Source organism: Netta rufina, assembly GCF_964035555.1.
Source record: "Netta rufina genome assembly, chromosome: W".
In the NCBI taxonomy this organism is placed as follows: domain Eukaryota; kingdom Metazoa; phylum Chordata; class Aves; order Anseriformes; family Anatidae; genus Netta; species Netta rufina.
The window spans coordinates 13350399-13374182 of NC_140139.1; the positions used below are offsets into that span (position 1 = coordinate 13350399).

General features: G+C 44.8%; 1 protein-coding gene and 1 pseudogene across 2 annotated transcripts in view; both read left to right on the forward strand.

The window, feature by feature from the left end:
• The window catches only part of LOC311220860 (ceramide transfer protein-like), a gene marked incomplete at both ends in the record, with an annotated part of 108357 nt that overhangs the window by 57312 nt on the left and 27261 nt on the right, over positions 1-23784 (forward strand). Inside the window, one exon of the mRNA XM_084304500.1 lies at positions 16782-16939. Coding sequence (XP_084160626.1) covers positions 16782-16939 — 158 coding nt within the window. The remainder of the gene's footprint in view (positions 1-16781; positions 16940-23784) is intronic.
• LOC311220837 (very low-density lipoprotein receptor-like) lies at positions 676-3263 on the forward strand (annotated as a pseudogene). The gene is made up of 2 exons: positions 676-1898; positions 3128-3263. The product of its transcript is annotated as a very low-density lipoprotein receptor-like (transcript).

A 23784-nucleotide genomic window follows, 5' to 3' on the forward strand; every position in this document is an offset into this window, starting at 1 on the left:
ATCACGGAGAGACGCAGAAAAAGGAATCGCGGTGAGACGCGGAATCGCGGGGGGACGCGGGAAATTTGAAGTAATCGCATGAAATTTAAGTAATCGCAGTGCGATACGGGCCATCCGAGATCGAGTTGCTACGGGAGACCAGAGGCGTCAGTGGACAATGGCGGCCGACCCTCACCGTGTGGCGAGTCGGCACAGAGCAGAGGGGCGGAGATCAGGACCCTGCAGCCTGTCTGACGTAACCATGGAGACAGCGGCAGCAGCGGCTTTGCTGCTTCTCTCTGGCATTCTTTTTATAAGAAGTCATCTTGCAATGCAAAAAAAGACTATTCGTCCCCAGATCGGTGTTATAACTATGTTTCTGGATAACATTCCGTGGGGTTGCCACATTCTACAGACTATTAATGACGATTTAGCTCTATTGCAGGGCAGGAGAGCAGAGACGCAGATTACACCGCCAAATGACCACCGTCAGTCAGGCTCGTTCACAAACAGCTTCTAGGGTTGCAGCTGGCACGGCCTGCAGCCGTATAGCAGACGTTACACTCTCTTTCCTAACTAGTAATCATGTGTCTCATCCATTTGTGGTGAATGGTCAGTGGTAAAAAAGAAAAGGGGGAGAGTAAGGGGCGACAAAGACAGAAACGGTACCAGGAGGATGCCACTGACACTAACAGCATGGGTAATAGGAGCAGTATAAGTGACACAGGTGCAGGGCGGCGGTGGGTGCTGCCGCGCTGCGGGGCACTCTGCCTGCTGCTCGCCCTCGCCGGCCTGTGCACTGCTGCCGACGGTGCTAGAGCAAAATGTGAAGACTGCTTAGATGGCAGTGATGAGAGTGCTTGTGTGAAGAAGACGTGTGCTGAATCTGACTTTGTGTGCAACAGTGGTCAGTGTGTGCCAAATAGATGGCAGTGTGATGGGGATCCGGACTGTGAAAATGGGTCTGATGAGAGTGCTGAGCTGTGTCATATGAGAACATGCCGGGTAAATGAAATCAGCTGTGGTCCTCAGTCAACCCAGTGTATCCCAGTGTCCTGGAAATGTGATGGTGAAAAGGACTGCAACAGTGGAGAAGATGAAGAGAATTGTGGCATTGTGACTTGTAGTGCAGCAGAATTCACATGCAGTAGTGGGCAATGTATTTCCAAAAGCTTTGTCTGCAATGTTCAAGATGACTGCAGTGATGGTAGTGATGAGCTGGAGTGTGCACCTCCTACCTGTGGTGTTCATGAGTTTCAGTGCAAGAGTTCTACCTGCATCCCTATCAGCTGGGTGTGTGTTGATGATGCTGACTGCTCCGACCACTCGGATGAATCTTTGGAGCAGTGTGTCCGCCAGCCTGCACCTCCAGTGAAGTGTTCTACGAGTGAGGTGCAGTGCGGCTCAGGTGAATGTATCCACAAGAAGTGGTGATGTGATGGAGATCCTGATTGCAAGGATGGAAGTGATGAAATTAACTGCCCTTCTCGGACCTGCAGGCCAGACCAGTTCAGATGTGAAGATGGGAACTGTGTCCATGGGAGTAGGCAGTGCAGTGGTGTGAGAGACTGTCTGGATGGCACTGATGAAGCAAACTGTAACAATGTTATTCAGTGCTCTGGACCTGGCAAATTCAAGTGCAGAAGTGGAGAATGCATAGATATCAATAAAGTGTGTAACCAGCAGAGACACTGCAAGGACTGGGGTGATGAGCCCTTGGAGGAATGCATCATAAATGAATGTGACTGTCCAGCTGGGTTTGAGTTTATAGACAAGAGAAACTGTGGAGACATTGATGAATGTCAAAACCTTGGTATCTGTAGTCAAATGTGTATCAACCTGAAAGGTGGCTACAAAAGTGAACGTAGCTGTGGATATCAGATGATTCCTGCTACAGGAACCTGGAAAAGGCCATACTGGTACAAAGACACAAATAACACCTGTGATTGCAATGACGCTGCTAAGCAGGGTTTAGGGGTTTATAGCATGGAGACAAGGGGTAACAACTACAGTGTTTGGAACAATTGTACAGCTTTGGCCTTACCTCCTGATGTGCTTCTGATTTGTGGGGATGGGGCCTGGCAAGGTATCCCTGCAAATGCTATCAGATGTCCATGTTACATAGATAAACTCATTGTATTTGCTCCTAGCTTGTTACAGTTGCGTGAGATCACCAGACATGACAATGGACATTGCTTGCATTGGATTGCAATGATAATGTTGAATTGTGTGGGGTTGCAGCTAGAGCGGCATTAGCAATTTCAGTGCCTGGAGTGGCATCTGCGGCCACATGTAACAACTTAGAAAAATTGGTATGCTGGGCCGAGAGGCAAGCCTATGCCACAACAGAGATACTTGAGGAGATGTTACCAGATCAAAATAGTCTGCGACATCTGCTTTTACAGGATCAAGCTGCTATTGACATCTTGCTTTTGGCTCAAAGGAATGGGTGTGAGGACTTTAAGGGAATGTACTGTTTAAACCTTTCTGATCATAATGAGTCAATTCACAAATCCATTACTTTCCTGAAAGAGCACATGAGAAAGATTCAATATGGTATCAATCCTTTCAATCAATGGTTCACTGACTTGTTTGAAACAAAGTGTAGATGGTTGCTGGGTTTAATCACAAGGGGATTAAGGATTTGGTTTATGGTGGTGGTAATCATCGTTGTGTGTTGTAAGTATAGCTAAAGAGTTACTTGTAAAACTGCTGTGTCGGGCTTGGTTTGCTCAAAAGAAGAAGGGGGAATTGTTGAGGGATTTCTTGAAACAGCAAAAATCCCATGGCTTGCTGTAGCTGAGCAAACCAAGCTACCAGGGCAACTATGAGAAGTTCCCATGACAGTGTTCCCACATCGCCCAATTGAGGAATTCAGGAAAATATCGTTACCAGTAGCTGGCCTCAAGGACAAGGTCTATGTGACTGCTAATCACAAGGGGGTTGTTTTCTTGCAGGTGGGGTTGTTTTCTTGTAGCTGTTTGGCTGAGTGCTTTTGACCAATAATCTTGTGTGAAACACTGTCCACCCCTGTTAAGTTCTCTATAAAAGTTAGGCTATTCGGGCAATAAAATGGAGCATGATCTGACTCTACTGGTGTCTGTCGTGCTTTCGGCCGTGCTTCCTGCAACATATGGCGCCCGAACAGGCTGAGACCCGAACAGGCTGAGGCCGGGACATCGGAGCGGCGCCGGGACATCGGAGCGGCGCCGGGACAGAGATCCGAGGCACACGGCAAGCCGACCACCGCACAGAGAGAAGCATTGAAACACCCTACTAACTGACCTGGGCAACGGCCTCGGGGTGAGAAAAGGAATCGCGGAGAGACGCGGAAAAGGGAATCGCGGTGAGACGCGGAATCGCGGAGAGACGCGGAAAAAGGAATCGCGGTGAGACGCGGAATCGCGGGGGGACGCGGGAAATTTGAAGTAATCGCATGAAATTTAAGTGGCCCCTGTGTTTCATGATCCGATTCCAGTTCTCCTGGATTAGCTAATTCGGGGAGTCCATTAAGGACGGGAGCCGTTGGTGCGGGCGGTGGAATATAGGGCGGGGGCAGTGTCGGGACTTCTAAGTCCTATCTCTTTTTATCCCGCCCTCCTTTTTATTTTAGAGGATATAGATGCGTCCTTGTATCTGAATTTATCCAGAGGTGTGCATACTTACTTTCTTCCAGACTAAAGGGTTCCTTTGAGTTTACATAAATATTTAGACCTGACAAACCCAATCTTCAAAAGACCCAAATACAGGTCAGTAAAGGTGGTCTCCTCGAATCTGTTTACCACCCCAAACTTCAACACAATAACGTATCATTTTTACTTTATTCCTTCCCCGCCTAAAAGGGGAATCCTGCCAATTTTTAATCATTAATCCTGGGGTAACCTAACATCAGACGTTACCCCACCCATGGGACCAGAAGGCTTACTCTTCTTCTGTCCCATCTTCCGGAACACCTTCACACACACACACATGGATCGCTTCCCCCTTTTCGTGGCCCAGTCCCTCGCGGGATGTGGGAACCGCACTACCGAGGGGTCCACACTCGCTTCGTCCGCAATTGGACGTCTCGTTTGTTGTGTTCCGGGATACCCAACCCCAACCGAACGGATCACCGGCCTATACTTACCCACCCCGTGGGTCTTTGTTCGGGCTTCGTGCACAAAGGTTGCCTGGGGTTTACCGGTTTTATTTGCCTGTGTCTAATTTTGGGTTCGTCGGTGAAGGATTTGAATGAAAGTAGTCCTAGCAAAGGCCGCTGAAATCAGCGGGGCGCCCCCTCCAAAGGTCTTTCAATCAGATTGCCTTCATCCGAGTCACGGCACCAAATTGTTATAAGTTAGACCACACAATTTACTGGTCTATTGAAATTATTTTATTAATCAAGTAAGCAGACACAAGCAAAACAGCGCTGGGCGGCTGGGGAGTCTCCGCTCCACCACGGCACGCAACTTCCCCTTTCCAGTGTCGCTGTTTTATAGCATTGAAGTTCCGGCTTGTCGAGACTTGTCGAGACCTGTCGAGACCTGTCGACTTGTCGACTTGTCGAGACCTGTCCTGAGACTGCGCAGTCTGTTGTTGGGGGTCGTTATTCTTCCTCCGGTGATCATGCGTTGTGCTTGTGTTCAGGTGGGGGCAAAACAGGATGTCTTGCTTTGTCCCCATGTTACAATGCCGTGAGTTGTGAAACCTTATCTCCTCAGTAGATTCTTTAAATTCTCAAGGACAATGAACAAACCCCTACTAATTTATCACAATTCCTCCTTTTTCTTTTTCTAACATATTTTGTTCATTGAATTTTTGCAATATCTGCTTGCTGAGCATCAAAGTTTCTGCGTTGTCCTCCTCCTGCTCAAGAGATTCATACTTAGCACGCACAAGCATAAGATGAGCAGCTTCTAATCGACTTTTCACAATTGCGATTACTTGATTGAATATCACAGAATCACAGAATCACAGAATTTCTAGGTTGGAAGAGACCTCAAGGTCATTGAGTCCAACCTCCAACCTAACGCTAACAGCCCTCCACTAAACCATATCCCTAAGCTCTACATCTAAACGTCTTTTGAAGACTTCCAGGGATGGTGACTCCACCACTTCCCTGGGCAGCCTGTTCCAGTGCCTCACAACCCTTTCAGTGAAGAAGTTCTTCCTAACATCTAACCTAAAACTCCCCTGGCTCAACTTAAGCCCATTCCCCCTCGTCCTGTCACCAGGCACGTGGGAGAACAGGCCAACCCCCACCTCGCTACAGCCTCCCTTGAGGTACCTAAAAAGAGCGATAAGGTCACCCCTGAGCCTCCTCTTCTCCAGGCTGAACAAGCCCAGCTCCCTCAGCCGCTCCTCGTAGGACTTGTTCTCCAGGCCCCTCACCAGCTTCGTCGCCCTTCTCTGGACCCGCTCAAGCACCTCGATGTCCTTCTTGTAGCGAGGGGCCCAAAACTGAACACAGTACTCGAGGTGCGGCCTCACCAGAGCTGAGTACAGGGGGACGATCACCTCCCTAGCCCTGCTGGTCACGCTGTTCCTGATACAAGCCAGGATGCCGTTGGCCTTCTTGGCTACCTGAGCACACTGCTGGCTCATATTCAGCCGACTATCCACCATCACTCCCAGGTCCTTCTCTGCCTGGAAGCTCTCCAACCATTCCTCTCCCAGCCTGTAGCTCTGCTTGGGGTTATTGCGCCCCAGGTGCAGGACCCGGCACTTGGCCTTGTTGAACTTCATGCAGTTGACCTCAGCCCATCGGTGCAGCCTATCCAGATCCTCCTGCAGAGCTTTCCTACCCTCAAGCAGATCGACACACGCACCTAACTTGGTCCATATACATGGTCCAAAAGTCAGTGTTAATATAAGTAACAACAAGGGGGCCCTGCTATGGTTGATAGCAGGGTAGCAAGCCAAGGTGAGTAATTATACCAGGATTCATACCAATTCTGACGAGTCTCATTTTCCCTTTTGCGTTTTTCTAATCCTTCCGGCAATTTAGTCATTGTATCCCTTACCACCCCAGTATGATCTTTACCAGATGGTATTCAGCCACTGTGTGATGGGTATACATATACTCTTCATTGTGGTATAGAATCCTTGTGACCACCTGAACACAAAAATCATGAGATGTGTTAAACAATTTTAAAGATAGGCAAGGAGTGACTCCCAACAATGAACATACCCACCTAGTGTTATTTACAGGAATTAACCATTTGTGTGTTTGGTACATTTTTTTTTTTTTCAGTGGCATGGCACAGATCATTTTTATCTCTTGGAACTGTGCCGATACATCTACCTTTTCCCATAACTTGGGTCAAAGTTATCCCGATTTCCTGACCCCAACTGCACTTGGAAGAATTTGAATATGGGGGCTTAACACTTACACATAGCCAACACCCTTCAGTTATCTCCTCAGGTACAACCCCTTTCTTTTTTCACAATGCTTGGAAGCAGTGTGGGAAAGGATAACTCTGTCAACTTATTAGAAAACACTGTAGTAGGTTGGGCAGTCCCAGGTATCTTTACAGTCTGGACAACCAAACCTTCCCCTATTAACTCTTTATTAGGCCCGACTACCTTGGAAGTCTCGGGTTTTTCCTTCTTTATTAGTATGAGTCCTCCCCTATCTGTTCCGTGTTCGTAAAATCTGACATTTTTCCTAGTACCCAGCTAGTATCATCCAAGTTTGTTATATTTATATATAGAACCTTGCATATTTCTTTATTTCTGTGGAAGGTTCCTGTATACCCTATACCATGCCCTCACCACCTGTAACAAGGATCCAATTGTTGGTTACAACCTTGCAGCCCATATCCTACTTGTAAGAATTTATCCCGACCAGCCCCGAGTGTCCAGTCTGTAGCAATGGTTTCACACCCCCGGTATGCACAATAATACACGTTCAGGCATTTACAGTACCCCTTTCCCGGGTTAGAACTTGGGCAGAAATAAAATCCCATATATTCCCAGCATCGGGGCCTCGAGATCAGCTGACATAGTGTAGAAGTAAAGCTTAGCCCCCCCGATGTTATCTGGGTTGCAATAACCTGTTGATCTTCGAATCGACTTAAAGTCCATTTAAAAGGTTATTGGGGGTGGTGTTGAGTCGCTATTGTAGTGGGTTTACGTGGCAAGGTTTTGGTAGCAGGGAGCCATAGGGGTGGTTTCTGTGAGAAAGATCTAGAAGCTGCCCCATGTTTGGGAAGGGCCCCATTGTTTTCCAGATCCGAGCCAATAAGCGATGTTGTTTTGCGCCTCTGTGAGAGCATATTTAAGACAGGGAAAAAACGCTGCGCCACACAGCAGCCGGGAGAGTCAAGGGAGCGAGAGAACAGCCTTGCACCAAGGTCAGTGTAGAGGGAGGGGGAGAGGTGCTCCAGGCGCCGGAGCAGAAGTCCCCTGTGGCCTGTGGTGAGGACCATGGTGAAGCAGGATGTCCCCCTGCAGCCCATGGAGTACCACGGTGGAGCAGGGTTCCACGCTGCAGCCCGTGGAGGAGACCACGGTGGAGCAGGTGGCCCTGCACCGACGGAGGCTGCCGCCTGTGGAAGACCCCTGCTGGAGCAGATTCTGGGCCGGACCTGTAGCCCGTGGAGAGGAGCCCACGCAGGAGCAGGTGATCTGGCAGGAGCTGCTGCCCGTAGGGGAGCCAGGTTGGAGCAGTTTTCTCCTGAGGGATGGACCCCGTGGTACAGACCCATATCTGGAGCAGTTCTGGAAGAGCTGCTGCCTGTGGGAAGCCCACGCCGGATCAGTTCATCAAGGACTGCATCCCGTGGGTGGGACCCCACAGCACAGGGGACGAGAGTGACCGAGAAGGAGCGGCAAAGAAGAAGTGCTGTAGACTGACCATAACCCCCATTCCCCCGTTCCCCTGCGCCGCTCGGGGGGAGGAGGTGGAAGAGGGTGGATGGGGGGGAAGGTGCTTTTGGTTTGTTTTTTCCTTCGTTTTCTCACTTCTCTGGCTTGTTAGTAATAGGCAATAAATCTTACTATCTCCTTATGCCGAGTCTGTTTTGCCCATTACAATAATTATTGCGTGATTTTCTCATCCTTATCTCAACCCTTGAGCCCTTTTCACATATTTTCTCCCCATTCCTCTTTGAGGAGGGGGAGTGAGAGAGCGGCTGTGGTGGAGCTCGGCTGCCCACTCGAGCGGAACCACGACAGCTATGCAGGATGAAATCACTGCGAGAACCCCCAAATACCGATAGGAATGGCTGAGGCCCATTTCTTTCCCCACTTATTCACTCCTCTGCCTCACTCGTCAGTTGGGTTGCAGCCAACTACGAGGTTTTAGTTCTTCTCGGCAGCAGTAGTGTTCTTCAGGGGAGAGCCTCTACCTTAACCCACGGTACCTATCGAGTTTGTCGCAATGTGAGCTCCAGGTCTTTGTTTCCTGGAGCGATCTCCCACTTCTCGTCACAGATGGGTCCTTTAACACGGCTGGCATGTGTCCATCCTTTCTCCGCAGTCCGGACGGCTGTTTCTGTAGTAAGCAAAACAACATAGGGGCCTTCCCCATCGTGGTGTTAAAAAAAAAAGTCTCTTTCCAAGTCTTAATTAGAATTGAGGGTGATCAAGTGGCAATTCCAAATCATAGGGCATACCATATAGCATTTCAAAAGGAGAAATTCCTACATCAGTTCTGGACTGCATCCATATGTTTAACAGTGCAAGGGGTAAGCATTTTACCCAAGAAGCCTTAGTTTCCAGCATAAGTTTTGTTAGTTGTTTCTTAATTTCACCATTCATTCGCTCTACCTTCCCAGAAGAGGAGGGGTGCCAGGGGCTGTGAAAATCCCACTCAATCTCTAAGGCCTGCTTTAATCCTTGCAGTAAAGCTTTACACCCATTCAGTCACGTGGTCAATTAGGACAAACAAGTAACTCAGTAAAGTCTACCTGTATACTTTGGAAAGGTCAAAGCCCTGGCTCCCGTCCCCCTCTAGAAAGGTTACAGAAGACCTTTTTATTTACCCTTTGACATACAGTACATCTTCTGCATGTGTGCTTCCCTAAAGTATATATTTCTACACAGACATGCTTTCTTAGAACAACATCACACATTGCTTGCACCTCCCAATTACTCTTCTGATGTAAAACAGTTAATATTTGCCTCATTATCACTTTATTCAGCATTTCTCTTCCATCAGGGAGTATCGATTTTCCTTAAAATGATCCACATATTTGTAACATTAATACCTTCTTGGGAGGTTGTAATTGCTCCAAAATCTTTTTTTTTTTTAGAATTTACCCAAATAGATAGGTGGCCCTGTAAACCCCTGAGGTAAAATTGTCCACCTATATTGTTGCTTCCGCCCCCATTTCAGGGTCTTTCCAGTCAGAGGTGAATATACATGTATGTTTGCTCTCAGGGCCTGAGAGCACTCCATTCATAACACTGTTATTCCAGTCTATCAATTTACTATTTGAATGCCCAATTTAATCATCAAATCCCTTCCCAACAAGTTAGTATCCGCCTTGGATACATACAACAATTGCCCAGTGATCATTTTATCCCCTGGTCTCAGCTTAGTATTCCCCAAAAGTGGCACTGTTATCCCAGTACCTTCTACCCCCATCACATTTAGGGTTTCATTAGTTAATTTAATCCCTGATGCTTTACAAGTCAGTAATGACTTAACTGCCCCAGTGTATTGGGTTTGATGGCAGGGTTCGGGGGGTGTGAGGGGTGTGGGAGTGGGAAACTGCAGTGGCAGCCCCCATGAGAAAAACCCAGAAACCTCCCCGTGGTAGATAAGGGGCAATTTGATCTGGCCCCAAAGGGGCCCACTGCTGCCCAGAGCCAAGCCATGAGCAATACAGTCCGTGCCTCTGTGAGAGCACATCCACGAAAACAAACAAACAAAGAAACAAACAAAAACCTGCTGCTCAACAGCAGTTGGGAGAGCGAGAAACCTCCCCGCAGACACCAAAGTCAGTGCAGAAGGAGGGGGAGGAGGCGCTCCAGGTGCTGGAACCGAAGCCCCCCTGCGGCTGCTGGAGAGGCCCCTGGTGGAGCAGGCTGTTCCCCCCTCCCCGATGCTTGGGAAACTGAACAAACAGCACAGCAAATATGCAAATACACCAAAACTTCTAGACTGTTACTTAGATAATGCCTACATCACCTTTCCCTGCTCATTCAATTTCAAACAGCTCTGTTAAATACTACATACCACACCTTTTAACACCTTCAGCAACCCTTTTAAAACTTCCTTTATCTTTCTCCAGCCAGTGCTTTTCTAATACCAGCACCAAAGGCTCAGTCAGAGTCCAACTTAATTCCATACCTTTTCCCTCCCAGATACTGAAACAACATATCAATCAATATACCATATTTCATCCAATTTTCCTTCTTTCCACAAAAACAACATTGACTGTAATATGGTGTTTTAATTAATAGTTCCATTTAGGGGCCACTCCGCTCCATCCTCTAGTTTATAAAGTGGCCACCATTGATTACAATATTTGATAAGAGTTCTTTTACTTTCTGTACCCTCTCACCCCACTATATCCCTCCAATATGTTAGTATACATCCTAGAGGGCTTTTCCTCGGGATTTCTTTGCTTTGAACTTTTCCTATTGTAATCTACAGTGGTTAATATTCCACTGTTTTCCTAGAAGCTCTTTACTAGTCAATCCCAATCCCTCCAAAATCCACAATATATAGATACACAAGTAAAATCAGACCACTGTAAATTAACTGCCTGTTGATAATTATACTGAGGACATTTAAACCTGATGAGCCGATAATATGCCTGGGCAAATTTCTTTCCCTTAGACATACACCTCAATGGCAGTTTTTATATTTACATATTTACATATTAACATATGAATAAAAGAATACTTTAACAAAAATGCCCGGGCTTTTATATATACAATATACAATGTACAGTTATTATTCCAGTTAGAATTATTCCTCAGCAGCTGCAAACATTATGCCAGTTGCCCTTAAAGCTCGCTTACCCTCCTTCTGTCCTTTTCTTAAAATCTCGGACAACCCCGGAGTTAATGGGGATGGCCACATATCCTGTTCCTGGCTGGGGTCCCCCCTTTGCTATTTCTCGTAGGGGATATAATCCCTCCCTTAAAGCAGATTTCTGATTTCTTGCCCTGCTTCTGGTTACTGACCCCTGTGTTTCATGATCCGATTCCAGTTCTCCTGGATTAGCTAATTCGGGGAGTCCATTAAGGACGGGAGCCGTTGGTGCGGGCGGTGGAATATAGGGCGGGGGCAGTGTTGGGACTTCTAAGTCCTATCTCTTTTTATCCCGCCCTCCTTTTTATTTTAGAGGATATAGATGCGTCCTTGTATCTGAATTTATCCAGAGGTGTGCATACTTACTTTCTTCCAGACTAAAGGGTTCCTTTGAGTTTACATAAATATTTAGACCTGACAAACCCAATCTTCAAAAGACCCAAATACAGGTCAGTAAAGGTGGTCTCCTCGAATCTGTTTACCACCCCAAACTTCAACACAATAACGTATCATTTTTACTTTATTCCTTCCCCGCCTAAAAGGGGAATCCTGCCAATTTTTAATCATTAATCCTGGGGTAACCTAACATCAGACGTTACCCCACCCATGGGACCAGAAGGCTTACTCTTCTTCTGTCCCATCTTCCGGAACACCTTCACACACACACACATGGATCGCTTCCCCCTTTTCGTGGCCCAGTCCCTCGCGGGATGTGGGAACCGCACTACCGAGGGGTCCACACTCGCTTCATCCGCAATTGGACGTCTCGTTTGTTGTGTTCCGGGATACCCAACCCCAACCGAACGGATCACCGGCCTATACTTACCCACCCCGTGGGTCTTTGTTCGGGCTTCGTGCACAAAGGTTGCCTGGGGTTTACCGGTTTTATTTGCCTGTGTCTAATTTTGGGTTCGTCGGTGAAGGATTTGAATGAAAGTAGTCCTAGCAAAGGCCGCTGAAATCAGCGGGGCGCCCCCTCCAAAGGTCTTTCAATCAGATTGCCTTCATCCGAGTCACGGCACCAAATTGTTATAAGTTAGACCACACAATTTACTGGTCTATTGAAATTATTTTATTAATCAAGTAAGCAGACACAAGCAAAACAGCGCTGGGCGGCTGGGGAGTCTCCGCTCCACCACGGCACGCAACTTCCCCTTTCCAGTGTCGCTGTTTTATAGCATTGAAGTTCTGGCTTGTCGAGACTTGTCGAGACCTGTCGAGACCTGTCGACTTGTCGACTTGTCGAGACCTGTCCTGAGACTGCGCAGTCTGTTGTTGGGGGTCGTTATTCTTCCTCCGGTGATCATGCGTTGTGCTTGTGTTCAGGTGGGGGCAAAACAGGATGTCTTGCTTTGTCCCCATGTTACAATGCCGTGAGTTGTGAAACCTTATCTCCTCAGTAGATTCTTTAAATTCTCAAGGACAATGAACAAACCCCTACTAATTTATCACATTATATGATAATAATATTATTAGTGTGGTTTCAAGGGTTAACGAAATGCGGGAAAAGCAATCATGTTTTGTTGCTTTCGGGAACCTTGTGGAGGGCAGAGCACGTGCAGAAGAAGAGGGAGACAGTCGAAACTGCTCCTGCAGTCTGGAGCAAAAGGTTGCTAATGGTGATGGAGAAACCCTGAGCCTTTCACCCACAACGACCACCACAAAGAGAATTATAATATGAAGCGGGGATAGGATATCCATATGTATAGGCGTACTCGGGTTTCTTGTAAATATGTAACAGCAATGTCCTCTATATATTTGGAAAGTTCAACGGTTGGGTGTGCGTGTTGGTAGAGCATAGACTCCCCGCGCACCCAGCGCTGTTTACTTGCCTTTTATAAATATTCTTTTATGTTACTAAATTCAGAGGGAGTTGAGACTTCATTTATAACAAAGTCCTCAGAAGATATAGCCCCTGACACTCCTATTCTTCTTTGAATATTTTCTCATCTTGTTCCCGCTTACGACAGTTCCTCTGAACATGTCCCTTCTTGTTGCAATAGTAACAGGCGGGAATTGTCTATTTCCCTCGACAAGGCTGACCCCTAGGGGTTTTCTCTATTCTTTTTTGTTCTCCTCTCTCCGGACAAGGTCTTTTTCTGACTTTCTTTTACTACTGCTACAAAGATCTTGGCTTTTGCTTTTTGTTTTTCCTCATCTCTCCTAACATATACTTTCTGTGCTTCCCTAAGTAATTCTTCTAATCCTCTCTCTTGCCAGTCTTCTAGCTTTTCTAATTTTCTTCTTATGTCCCCCCAGGATTTAGCTACAAACTGTGTTCTAAGGAGTGTGGTTCCAACCACTGTATTCGGGTCAATTCCTGAATACATTTGTAGGCTTTTCCTTAATCTCTCCAACCATTCTGTTGGAGATTCATCTTTCCCTTGTTGTTCATTAAATGCTTTATTAATGTTTTGTCCTCGGGGAACCGCTTCCCTTATTCCCTGTATGATTAATGTTCTCAAATCCCTCATATTCTGTCTTCCTTGGGGTTGTTGATGATCCCAGTGGGGATCCACATTTGGCCATTTTTGGTCTCCTGGAGGTCCTGCTTGATTCCGTCTTTCCCAAATCCTCATTCCAGCTTGCCTAATCATTCCCTTTTCCTCAGCAGTAAATAAGATTCTTAAAATGGACTGCATTTCTTCCCAGGTATAAGTATTGGGGCCTAGGAATTGGTCCAGGTTTTCAGCTACTCCGAGGGGGTCATTTAATAGGGTCCCCATTTCTTTCTTGAAATTCCTTACATCTGTGGTATTTAATGGGACTGCCACAAACCCGATGCCTCCCTGATAGCCTCTGAGGGGTACCTCTCTTAAGGGATATAGAGAAGCTCTCTCAGATATGGCAGTCCTACTTCTCATACATGCAGACGGAGGTCGGTCTAATTCCGGTGCTGTTGGTGGTGGAGGCAGGGGCAACGGTGGTACTGGGGGAGATACCACAGCCACTGGAGTGGGAGCCACCGGGGGTGGATTGTTAGGATATGGAGGTGGTAGGTTATCCAACAGCTCCCATTTATCATCTTTTTCTTTTTCCTGTTTTTCTTATTCTTCTTCAAATTTCTCGTCTGCTTTTAGCGTAAATATTGAGGCTGGAAAAGGACGTGAAGTCCTGATCCATAATCCTGCATAATCACTTTCCTCCTGGCTAAAAGGTTCCTTTGAATTAACATGTATATTTAAGGCCTGGCAAATCCAGTCCTCAAAGGATTCAAAAACAGGCCAAAAGACATGTGGTCTTAAAAGCTCCTTTGGCCATTCTATCATACAATACTGGACCATTTTTTACTGGACCATTAGTTTACATTACCTATAGAAATCCCTTTAGCATCCTTTTCTTACTTCAAAATTGGCATTAAATGGAAAAGATAAAGGAACTTCAGTTTTCTACTTTTGAAAATAATCTTCCATTTAATTGGAAAACAAATTTGATCAAACATGATGTTTGAGACATTTGGGAAGTGTTACAAACAGCAGTTTAGGAACAAGAAGGAAAAACTGATCTAACAGACTAGAGGTGTAGGAGAGAAAGGCTGAAGAGCTATTGAAGGATAAAATGTGGTACGAAAAATCCATTACTGTGAAAGGAAAGAGAAAATTTAGAAATAAAGGAAAATACTTAAAAGTCAGGATAATTAAAAAGGAACCATTTGATTCAAGATGCTGAAATTGAAGTTAAAGTAGGAGAAAAATCATACTGCTCCTTTTTTTCAGTTGGCTATGTTCAGCTTGATCACCAAGCTAGAACAGTTGCAATAAGAACACTTTTCCAATTAGACTTTAACTTGAACCTGTAGATCTCCTGATGCAACGTTTCAGTTTGAAATAATCAATCTTATAGTTTACATTAAAAAAACAAACAAACATGTAAATAAAGGAATAGGAAAGATGTTTGGGTTCTTTAAATAGAAAGTCTTCTTAAAAATACTTCTAATGTGCTGAAGCTCAACTGTTGCTGAGACAGGGCTTGAGGTAGCTTTCTGACATGTTCTGGGAAGACAAATGTCTCCTGTGATTAGGAGTGAATCAAAGTACTTCCATCCACAATAAGGAATCTCTTGAGTGGTCCTTTTTTTAAAGAAATAGGCTTTGCACCTTTTTGCAACAAGTTCATTTTTGTCCAGGATTATAATGGCTGAAAGGAACAATAGGCACAGGCTTCAAAACTGCAAGCTGTGTACACATCACTGCTACTTTGAGAATAAACATTAAAGAAAGAATGTATGATGACCAAAACTGTATGGCAGACCAAACTGTTTCAGGAAATTAGTCTGTTGCTGAATCCCCCTTATGATCTACTATAGAGATTTCTGAAATTATTTTATACTGTTGCAGCTAGTGGTAGTTTCTTCAGCCTGTCTATCATGTGTGCTTAAGGAAAATAAATAAATAAATCACATCTATAAGCAGCATAGCTGTGCTGGTAAGCCTGCACATGAACATGGTCTACACCACTAGGAGAAATTACTGGTATAAGCTTCATTTTTTTTAGTAGCGAAGTGTGTTATGGGTAAATCTTTTGTCTAATTTTTATTATTCTCAGTGAATCCACTGCATCACCACTTTATCAGCTTGTACTACTTTCAGTTTCAGTCTCTTCTGTGTTCTCTCTGCAGCTATTAGGGGGAGGAAGAGCTCTTCTGCTCATTATTGTTTCTGAAACATATTTTTCTTTCTCTTTATTTTTTGCTCCAACCCCCACTATCTCTATCTTTTAAGGAATATTCTTGACTAACATGAAACAAAAAATAAGTTGTATTCTACCATAGCATATATGTTTGTTGAGGTATTTGAAGGAGTATGTGGTCAGTAATCATTTGTTTGAAAAATAGTTTGATTGCTTGTGAAAGGAGGGCATATAAAACCTCTGAAGACTTAAACCATGCCTTAATACCGTAGGACTCTTGCTTTCTGTTCCCTAGGTGTAGATACTGTGTCATTAGAGAACAGCAATTGCATTTCTCTCCCCTATAAGAACTGAGCTGCTTGAAAGCTCTATTTCACCTTTGCAGACAGATATTGGATAAACTTACACAAATATTTATTTGGACTTCTTAAACCATAAGTGGCAGATTGACAAACTGACAGACTCTATTAAAAACAAAAACAAACAAAAACCCTTGGTGATAAGTCATTTTCTTGCTCCATGGCATAGCAGGAGTTACTTTAACATGCTGGCCTCAGTCAGCTTCAACATGGGTGTTACTTCTGCTTTCTAATATTTTATGACATTAATATGTACTGTTTGAGTTGTTATTCTATAATCATACATACAAGTTTGACATATAATAGGTACTTTTTTGTCACACATTTTAAGTGACTTTTTAAAATAGCCTTAGCAACACATGGCTTGGTTGACTTCATGAAGTAGTTATTTGAACTGCAAAACCCACAGTACTTGGATAATTCAACACATTTGATACTTTGATAAATACTTTTTACTTTGAGGTCTTAAAATTACATGCTTAAACAGCCTTGAATTTTGAGTTTAATTGCATTTTGAAATTGTTCTTTTCTTAGTACTGTATTAGCACTTCAAGCTGTCAAACTGCTATTGTTATGAAGTATTACCAATCATGTGTTTTGCATACTTATACAGCATCACAGCAGACTTGAAATACAGTATAGGAAGCTGAAGGAATGTATTCCTCCTTTTGAATCTCTTTCCTTATTCTATGGATAGCTGAAAACTATTAGCGCTTTTGAATTTTATTTTTAAATTTACTTCCTAGCCAGTATATTTTCTTCAAATAGTTGTAATGTAAAGCATACGTGTAAAATGCTCGTTTGAGTTAAAGGCAGCTATCAGTGAATGATTTGTGGTTTTTTAGTGTTTCCCCATGTGACACCCAAAGGAGTTAATGGCATAGACTTTAAAGGAGAAGCTCTAACTTTCAAGGCAACTACTGCTGGAATCCTTGCTACACTCTCTCATTGTATTGAACTCATGGTAAAACGTGAAGAAAGCTGGCAAAAAAGACTAGATAAGGTAAGATCATTTTCCTTTTACTTGTGTTGAAAAAATGTCTTTAACTTGTATTGTGGTTTAACCTGGCAGACAGAATGCCTAGCACCACACAGGCATTCATTGTGTCTGATGTGGGGCAGCCCCTGACCTTCTCCCATGGAGGCCCTCCTGCAACCGCCCCACTACCAACACCTTGCCACCTATGTACACCCTGCAAAAGAACTTAAAGACAGCAGGTATTTAGACCTCTAGTAACATTATTTCTTCCACTTTAGTTGTGGGGCTTCTTTTGGCTTTTCACCTTGTTTCTCTAGTGGCTAAACATTTCTTTGTAAAAGTCTCTTCTGTAAGTAGGGCCTGAGCAAAGAACATGGTTCTGTCATCTGATAAATAGATGTAGGCATAGAAGGGCCTAAAGATGCATGGATAGATTTGTCTGCTGAACTTCAAGCAAATCTATTTGAAAATTATAACTGTCCTAAAATATTTTGAATGTTAAAGTTCAGCAGAATTTGTTAAATACAGAGGTGATTAGAGTTTGAATATAGTGTTATAATGAAGTGTGCCTTTCTCTATAAACCATATTGTAAATAAATGAAAGGTTTTTAAATTACATTCTAAAGGTTGAAAGCTTCATGAGCTTTATTGGTCTTACTAATTGAAATTAATGTGCAAACTTATTTTCTAAACATTTACTTTAAGATTAATGTGTTTGTTAGGTATTTTATTTTGTTCACCCATGACAACTGTAAATTAAATGTCTCATTAAATTTTCCATAATCTTAATAATGCCAGTAACTCTTCTGCTCTGCAATCAAGCAATTTCACAATTTCTGCATTAATAAATGCTGTTTACAAGAGAAGCTGGCAGATTTGGAATGCAGAGTTGTCTTTTTTGACACATCTGAATTATCAATAATTTGCAGATTAAAGTAAAGAAAAAGTGGTGGTTTTTTTTTAGGGGGTGGATTTTTTTGGCATTTTTGTGGGTTTTGTTTTTTCATTCCAGTGAAACTTCTATGCTTTCTCTCAATGACTTATAAATAAGTCATGCTTTATATATTTTCAGGGCTCTCCAGTTACTTTCAAAATAGGTAAACTTGCAAAATTTCATGAAACATTTTTATTGATAATCACCAGTTTTTGATAGTTTCAGGAAGAGAAAAAACTACATTCACAGATAAAGGCTGTTTTCATGTAAATGTTGCTTTTTTCTAAGAATTTTTTGGAAAACTATGCTACCTTGTTTTTTCAACACATCAAAACTGTTGCTTTACTTTTCAAATTTTACTTTAGAAACTGTAAAATAAATGTTTCAGAGTGAATGCTACCACGAAATTCCCAGTTGGTAAACTCAGCCTTTCAGTCTTTGACAGTTTTCCACTGAATCTTTAAAGTTCAATTTAGGTTGCTAAATGATCACAGAATATCCTGAGTTGGAAGGGACCCATAAGGATTGTCGAGTACACACAGGTCTACCCAAATATTCAGACCATATGACTAAGAGTACAGTCCAAATGCATCTTGAACTCCAACATGCTTGCTGCCATGACTATGTCCCTGGGGAGCCTGTTCCAGTGCACAACAACCCTCTCAGTGAAGAACCTCTTCCTGATGTTCAGTCAGAAGCTCCCCTGTTGCAGCTTGACACGATTCCCACGGGTCCTATCACTGGTCACTAAAGAGAATAGATCAGCACCTGCCCCTCTGCTACCCATCGCAAGGAAGCTGTAGACTGCAATAAGGTCTCCTCTCAGCCTCCTCTTTTCCAGGCTGAACAGGCCAAGTGACCTCAGCTGCTCCTCATACCTCTTCCCCTCTAGACCCTTCACCATCTTTGTAGCCTTCCTCTGGACACTCCAATAGTTTCACATCCTTTTTGTACTGTGGTGCCCAGAACTGCACACAGTACTCGAGGTGAGGCTGCACCAGCACAGAGTAGAGCAGGACAATCCCTTCCCTCGACCGACTAGCAATGCCGTGCTTGATGCACCCCGGGATACAGTTGGCCCTCCTGGCTGCCAGGGCACACTGCTGGCTCATATTCTGCTTGCTATCAACCACAACCCCCAGATCCCTCTCTGTGGGGCTGCTCTCCAGCATCTCGTCGCCCAGCCTGTACATATAGCCAGGGTTGCCCCGTCCCAGATGCAGGACCCGGCATTTCCTCTTGTTAAACTTCATGCAGTTGGTGATTGCCCAGCTTTCCAATCTGTCCAGATCTCTCTGCCAAGGCCTTTCCACCCTCAACAGAGTCTACAGTTCCTCCAAGTTTAGTGTCATCATCAAATTTGTTCAAACACCTTCTAGTCCTACATCCAAATCATTTATAAAAGCATTGAAGAGGACTGGCCATAAAATGGAGCCTTGAGGCTTGACAGAGTGACCGTCCACCAGCCTAATGTGGCCCCATTTACCACAACCCTTTGAGCCCTGTCCATCAGCCAATTGCTCACCTATCGGATGATATTTTTGTCTAGCTGTGTGCTGGACATTTTGTCCAGTAGAATCCTATGGGAAACTGTGTCAAAAGCTTTACTGAAATACAAACAGATCACATCAGCTACTTTCCCTTAATCGATTAGATGGGTGATCTTATCATAAATGGAAATGAAGTTAGTCAAACAGGACAAACCACTCATGAAGCCATGTTGCCTGTGAATAATGACTGCATTGTCCCCCAGGTGTGCTTCAGTAACTCCAGGATAATCTTCTCCATAATTTTACCAAGCACTGATGTGAGACTGACAGGCCTGGAATTGCCAGGGCTTTCTTGACTGTAGCACATTTCACATTCACGGATAACCTGTGCTATAGTGTTTATGGTCAGGTCCACCCCTCGATCACGAGCATATCTGTATGCTGCATCTCTACCTTGATGGCCTGAGGTGTCATGGGCCCATTGGGCTATAAATAATTCACCTTTATGGCTGCCAATCCAGGTCCACCTGAGCCACTTCAATCTTAGCAGCCTGATCCACCTGCTGGTTGTTTTGATGTTCTTCAGCAGCCTGATTCTTGGGCACATGAGCATCTACGTGGCGTACGTTTACAACCAGGTTCTCCACCCGAACAGCAATATCTTGTCACAATGCAGCAGCCCAGGTGGGTTTACCCCTGCGCTGCCAGTTGCTCTTCTTCCATTGATGTAACCACCACCACAGGGCATTTGTTACCATCCATGAATCAGTATACAGATAGAGAACTGGCCACTTTTATCGTTCAGCAATGTCTAAAGCCAGCTGAATGGCCTTCACTTCTGCAAACTGACTCGATTCACCTTCTCCCTCAGCAGCTTCTGCAACTCGTCGTGTAGGACTCCATACAGCAGCCTTGCATCTCCGATGCTTCCCCACAATACGACAGGACCCATCAGTGAACAGGGCGTTTTTCTTCTCATTTTCTGGTAGCTTGTTGTACAGTGGGGCTTCTTCAGCACAGACCATCTCCTCCTCTGATGACATCCCAAAGTATTTGCCTTCTGGCCAGTCCATAATCACTTCCAAGATTCCTGGGTGACTAGGTTTTCCTATTCGAGCCCGCTGAGTAATCAGTGCAACCCACTTGCTCCACGTAGCATCAGTTGCATGATGTGTAAAGGGGGACCCTTCCTTTGAACATCCAGCCCAGTACCAGCAGTCGGGGTGCCAGGAGGAGCTGCGCTTCACTACTGACCAACTCCGAAGCAGATCAAACTCCCTCATACATTGTCAATATCTCTTTTTCGTTTGGACTGTAGCAGGCCTCAGATCCTCTGTACCCCTGACTCCAAAACCCGAAGGGTAGAACTCGAGTTTCCCTAGGCTCTTTCTGCCAGAGGCTCCAGGTGGGGCCATTCTCCCTGGCTGCGCTGTAGAGCACATTCTTTACATATTGTCCTGCTTGGACTGGCCCAAGGGCTACTGCATGAACCATCTCCCATTTAATACATTCAAAGGCTTGTCATTGCTCAGGGCCCCATTTGAAATCATTGTTCTTACCTGATAGAGCGGGCTTACAATCAGACTGTAATTTGGAATGTGCATTCTCCAAAACCCCACGACACCTAGGAAAGTTTGCATTTCTTTTTTGTTATTTGGTGGAGACATAGCTGTTATTTTGTTGATCACATCCATTGTTATTTGACGACATCCATCTTGCCATTATATTCCTAAAAACTGGATCTCTCGTGCAGGTCCTTTGACTTTATTTTGTTTTATGGCAAAACCGGCCTTCAGAAGGATTTGGACTGTTTTCTTCCCTTTCTCAAAAACATCAGCTGCTGTGTCACCCACCTCATATGATGATGTCATTAATGTGCTGCAGGTGTTCAGGAGCTTCCCCCTGTGAAATATGTTCATTTGATTCGTGTCAATATGGAACAGCGCTAGGGCCTCATAATGAAATGTGACCTTCTGTCTTACATACCCTTGTATAAATAACCACAAGTCCAAGAGAAACAGAGTGGTTAGTGTATATAGCTCTTGCATCTTGCAAAAGAATGGTCTAGCAGTTCGTGTCGATAGAGGGTTTGAAGGGTAAACCTTGAGACTCGGGTCTGGGAGATAAGAGAATAGGGGGGAGTTTTTTGAGATAACTGCTGACTATTGCATGAGACACAACTTTCTGACATCTGGCCCAGAGACTACTAAATAAGGAGAGGGGGGAAGCTGAAGAACAACCAAAGGACAAAGCCTGGGAGGAAGACTACGAGCCTCTACGAGCGACCCCCAGAGGGCCCACCAGAGACTGATACGCATGCATCCGTGGGATGGTTCGGGTCCCGGGAAACTAATTATAATAACCCTGCCTTTTCCAAAAGTGGTGATGAATATGTATTAGCCTAGGAGCATAAAAACCAGCCGCCTGATGTAATTGCTGTGTGTCTTAGTGGAGCAGAGACTCCCGGCGCACCCAGCGCTGTTTGCTTACCTCTATTCGTTTAATAAATTGTAAACTTTGATTGTAACCCTATTTGGGACTCAGTCATTTATTACACCCCTGTTCCAGCGCAGACTGGATCAGTCCATGGCAAATGGTAGGGCTGTGTTTCCCCCCCAGGACAGCCAATTCCAGGTGTATTGGACACCCCTCCAAGAAAAAGCAAACTGTAGCCTGCACTCTCCTGCTAGAAGGATGGAGAAAAATGCATTAGTGATACTGACTGTGGCGTACCACTTGGCTGCTTTTGACTCCAGTTTGTACTGGAGTTCTAGCATGTCTGGCACTGTATCACTCAGTGGTGGCGTGACTTCGTTCAGGCCACGATAGTCCACTGTTAGCCTCCACTCGCCGTTAGAATTTCGCACTGGCCACAGGGGACTACTGAAAGGTGAATGAGTCTTGCTGATCACTCCTTGGCTCTCCAGTTGACGAATTAGCTTATGGATGGGAATTGGGGGAGTCTTGCCACCAGTGCACAGTTGTGCACAGTTGTGGTAGCGATTGGCACCTACTGTTCTTTGACCCTCAGCAACCCCACAACAGAAGGGTCCTCCGAGATACCAGGCAAGGTAGACAACTGTTTAATGTCCTCTGTCTCTAAGGCAGCTATACCAAAAGCCCACCGGAACCCTTTTGCGTCCTTGAAATATCCTCTCCTGAGGCAGTCTATGCCAAGGATGCATGGAGTATCTGGGCCAGTCATAATACAGTGCTTTTGCCACTCATTCCCAGTTAAACTCACTTCAGCCTCCAATACAATTAACTGCTGGGATCCCCCCGTCACCTCATACATACAGACAGGTTCTGGCACCAGTGTCTACTAAAGCCTTATACTTTTGTGCGCCTGACGTGCCAGGCCATCGAATCCACGTGGTCCAATAAACTCGATTGTCCCTTTCCTCCCCCTGGCTGGAGGCTGGGCCCCTCTAATCCTGGTCAGAATCTTCATTTCTGCATCTGGAGGACTGCCTGCAGGAAGTTGGAGCAGCAAGCTTCTCAAAGAACCCCTTTTTCCCGATTTTTTTTTCCTTGCAACTCACATACCCGTGCCTCTAGGGTCGAGGTAGATTTTCCATCCCATTTTCCTATGTCCTCTCCATGGTCACGTAGGTAAAAACACAGGGTACCACGGGGTGTGTACCCACTGTATCGTCTTCCTTGCACGGATGGACGCTTACGCCTGATAGGTGAGACACTGGTTTGTACAGGTGGGGAGGAAAATAAATTCTCTTTAAGTTGGTAGAACTCTTCAGAAAGTTTCTCCACAGCTGAGACGCAGGCCTGTAAGGAAGAAGAGAGACGAGGAGAGACTTTCTTCGTACTGCTGGAGTTGTTTAGTCAATTCATCCACTGTGGGTTCCTCATGTTCTTTCCAGGCCGATATTGCCAATGAGCTGGCATATGATGATGGTGCACTCCATACAAACTTCCGCCACATGGGTCGTGTACACTTGACTTCATCTGGATCTGTGGATATTTGTTTCGTTGTCTAGGTCCCCATAAATCACCTTCCGTACAGCTAATTCCCTCAGGTACTGGATTCCCTTCTCCATAGTGGTCCACTTGCCTGGTAGACATACAAGTTCTTCCTTGAAGGGATACCTTGAAGATGCACTGTGCTCTCAGCCTTACAACAAATCTAGTTTAAATATTGTAATTTAAAATGACTCAGTGACACCAGTACTCCATATGTTGATATTGGTGCTGTAGCTGAACTGGTGTTTAACAATAATAATTTGTTTTAGTGAAGCAAAATGAGTGAGATGTTACGTACCAGTTTCAATACTTTAGCACTTCTCAAATACTGAAGCAGCAGCTTCCCTTAAGCTGCTAACTTAGCAATTAACATGAGCCAAACCCATCATGAAAATTTAAAAAATCATTCTAAATTCTTACTAAAATCATAGAATCATTAAGGTTGGAAAAGGCCTCCAAGATCATCT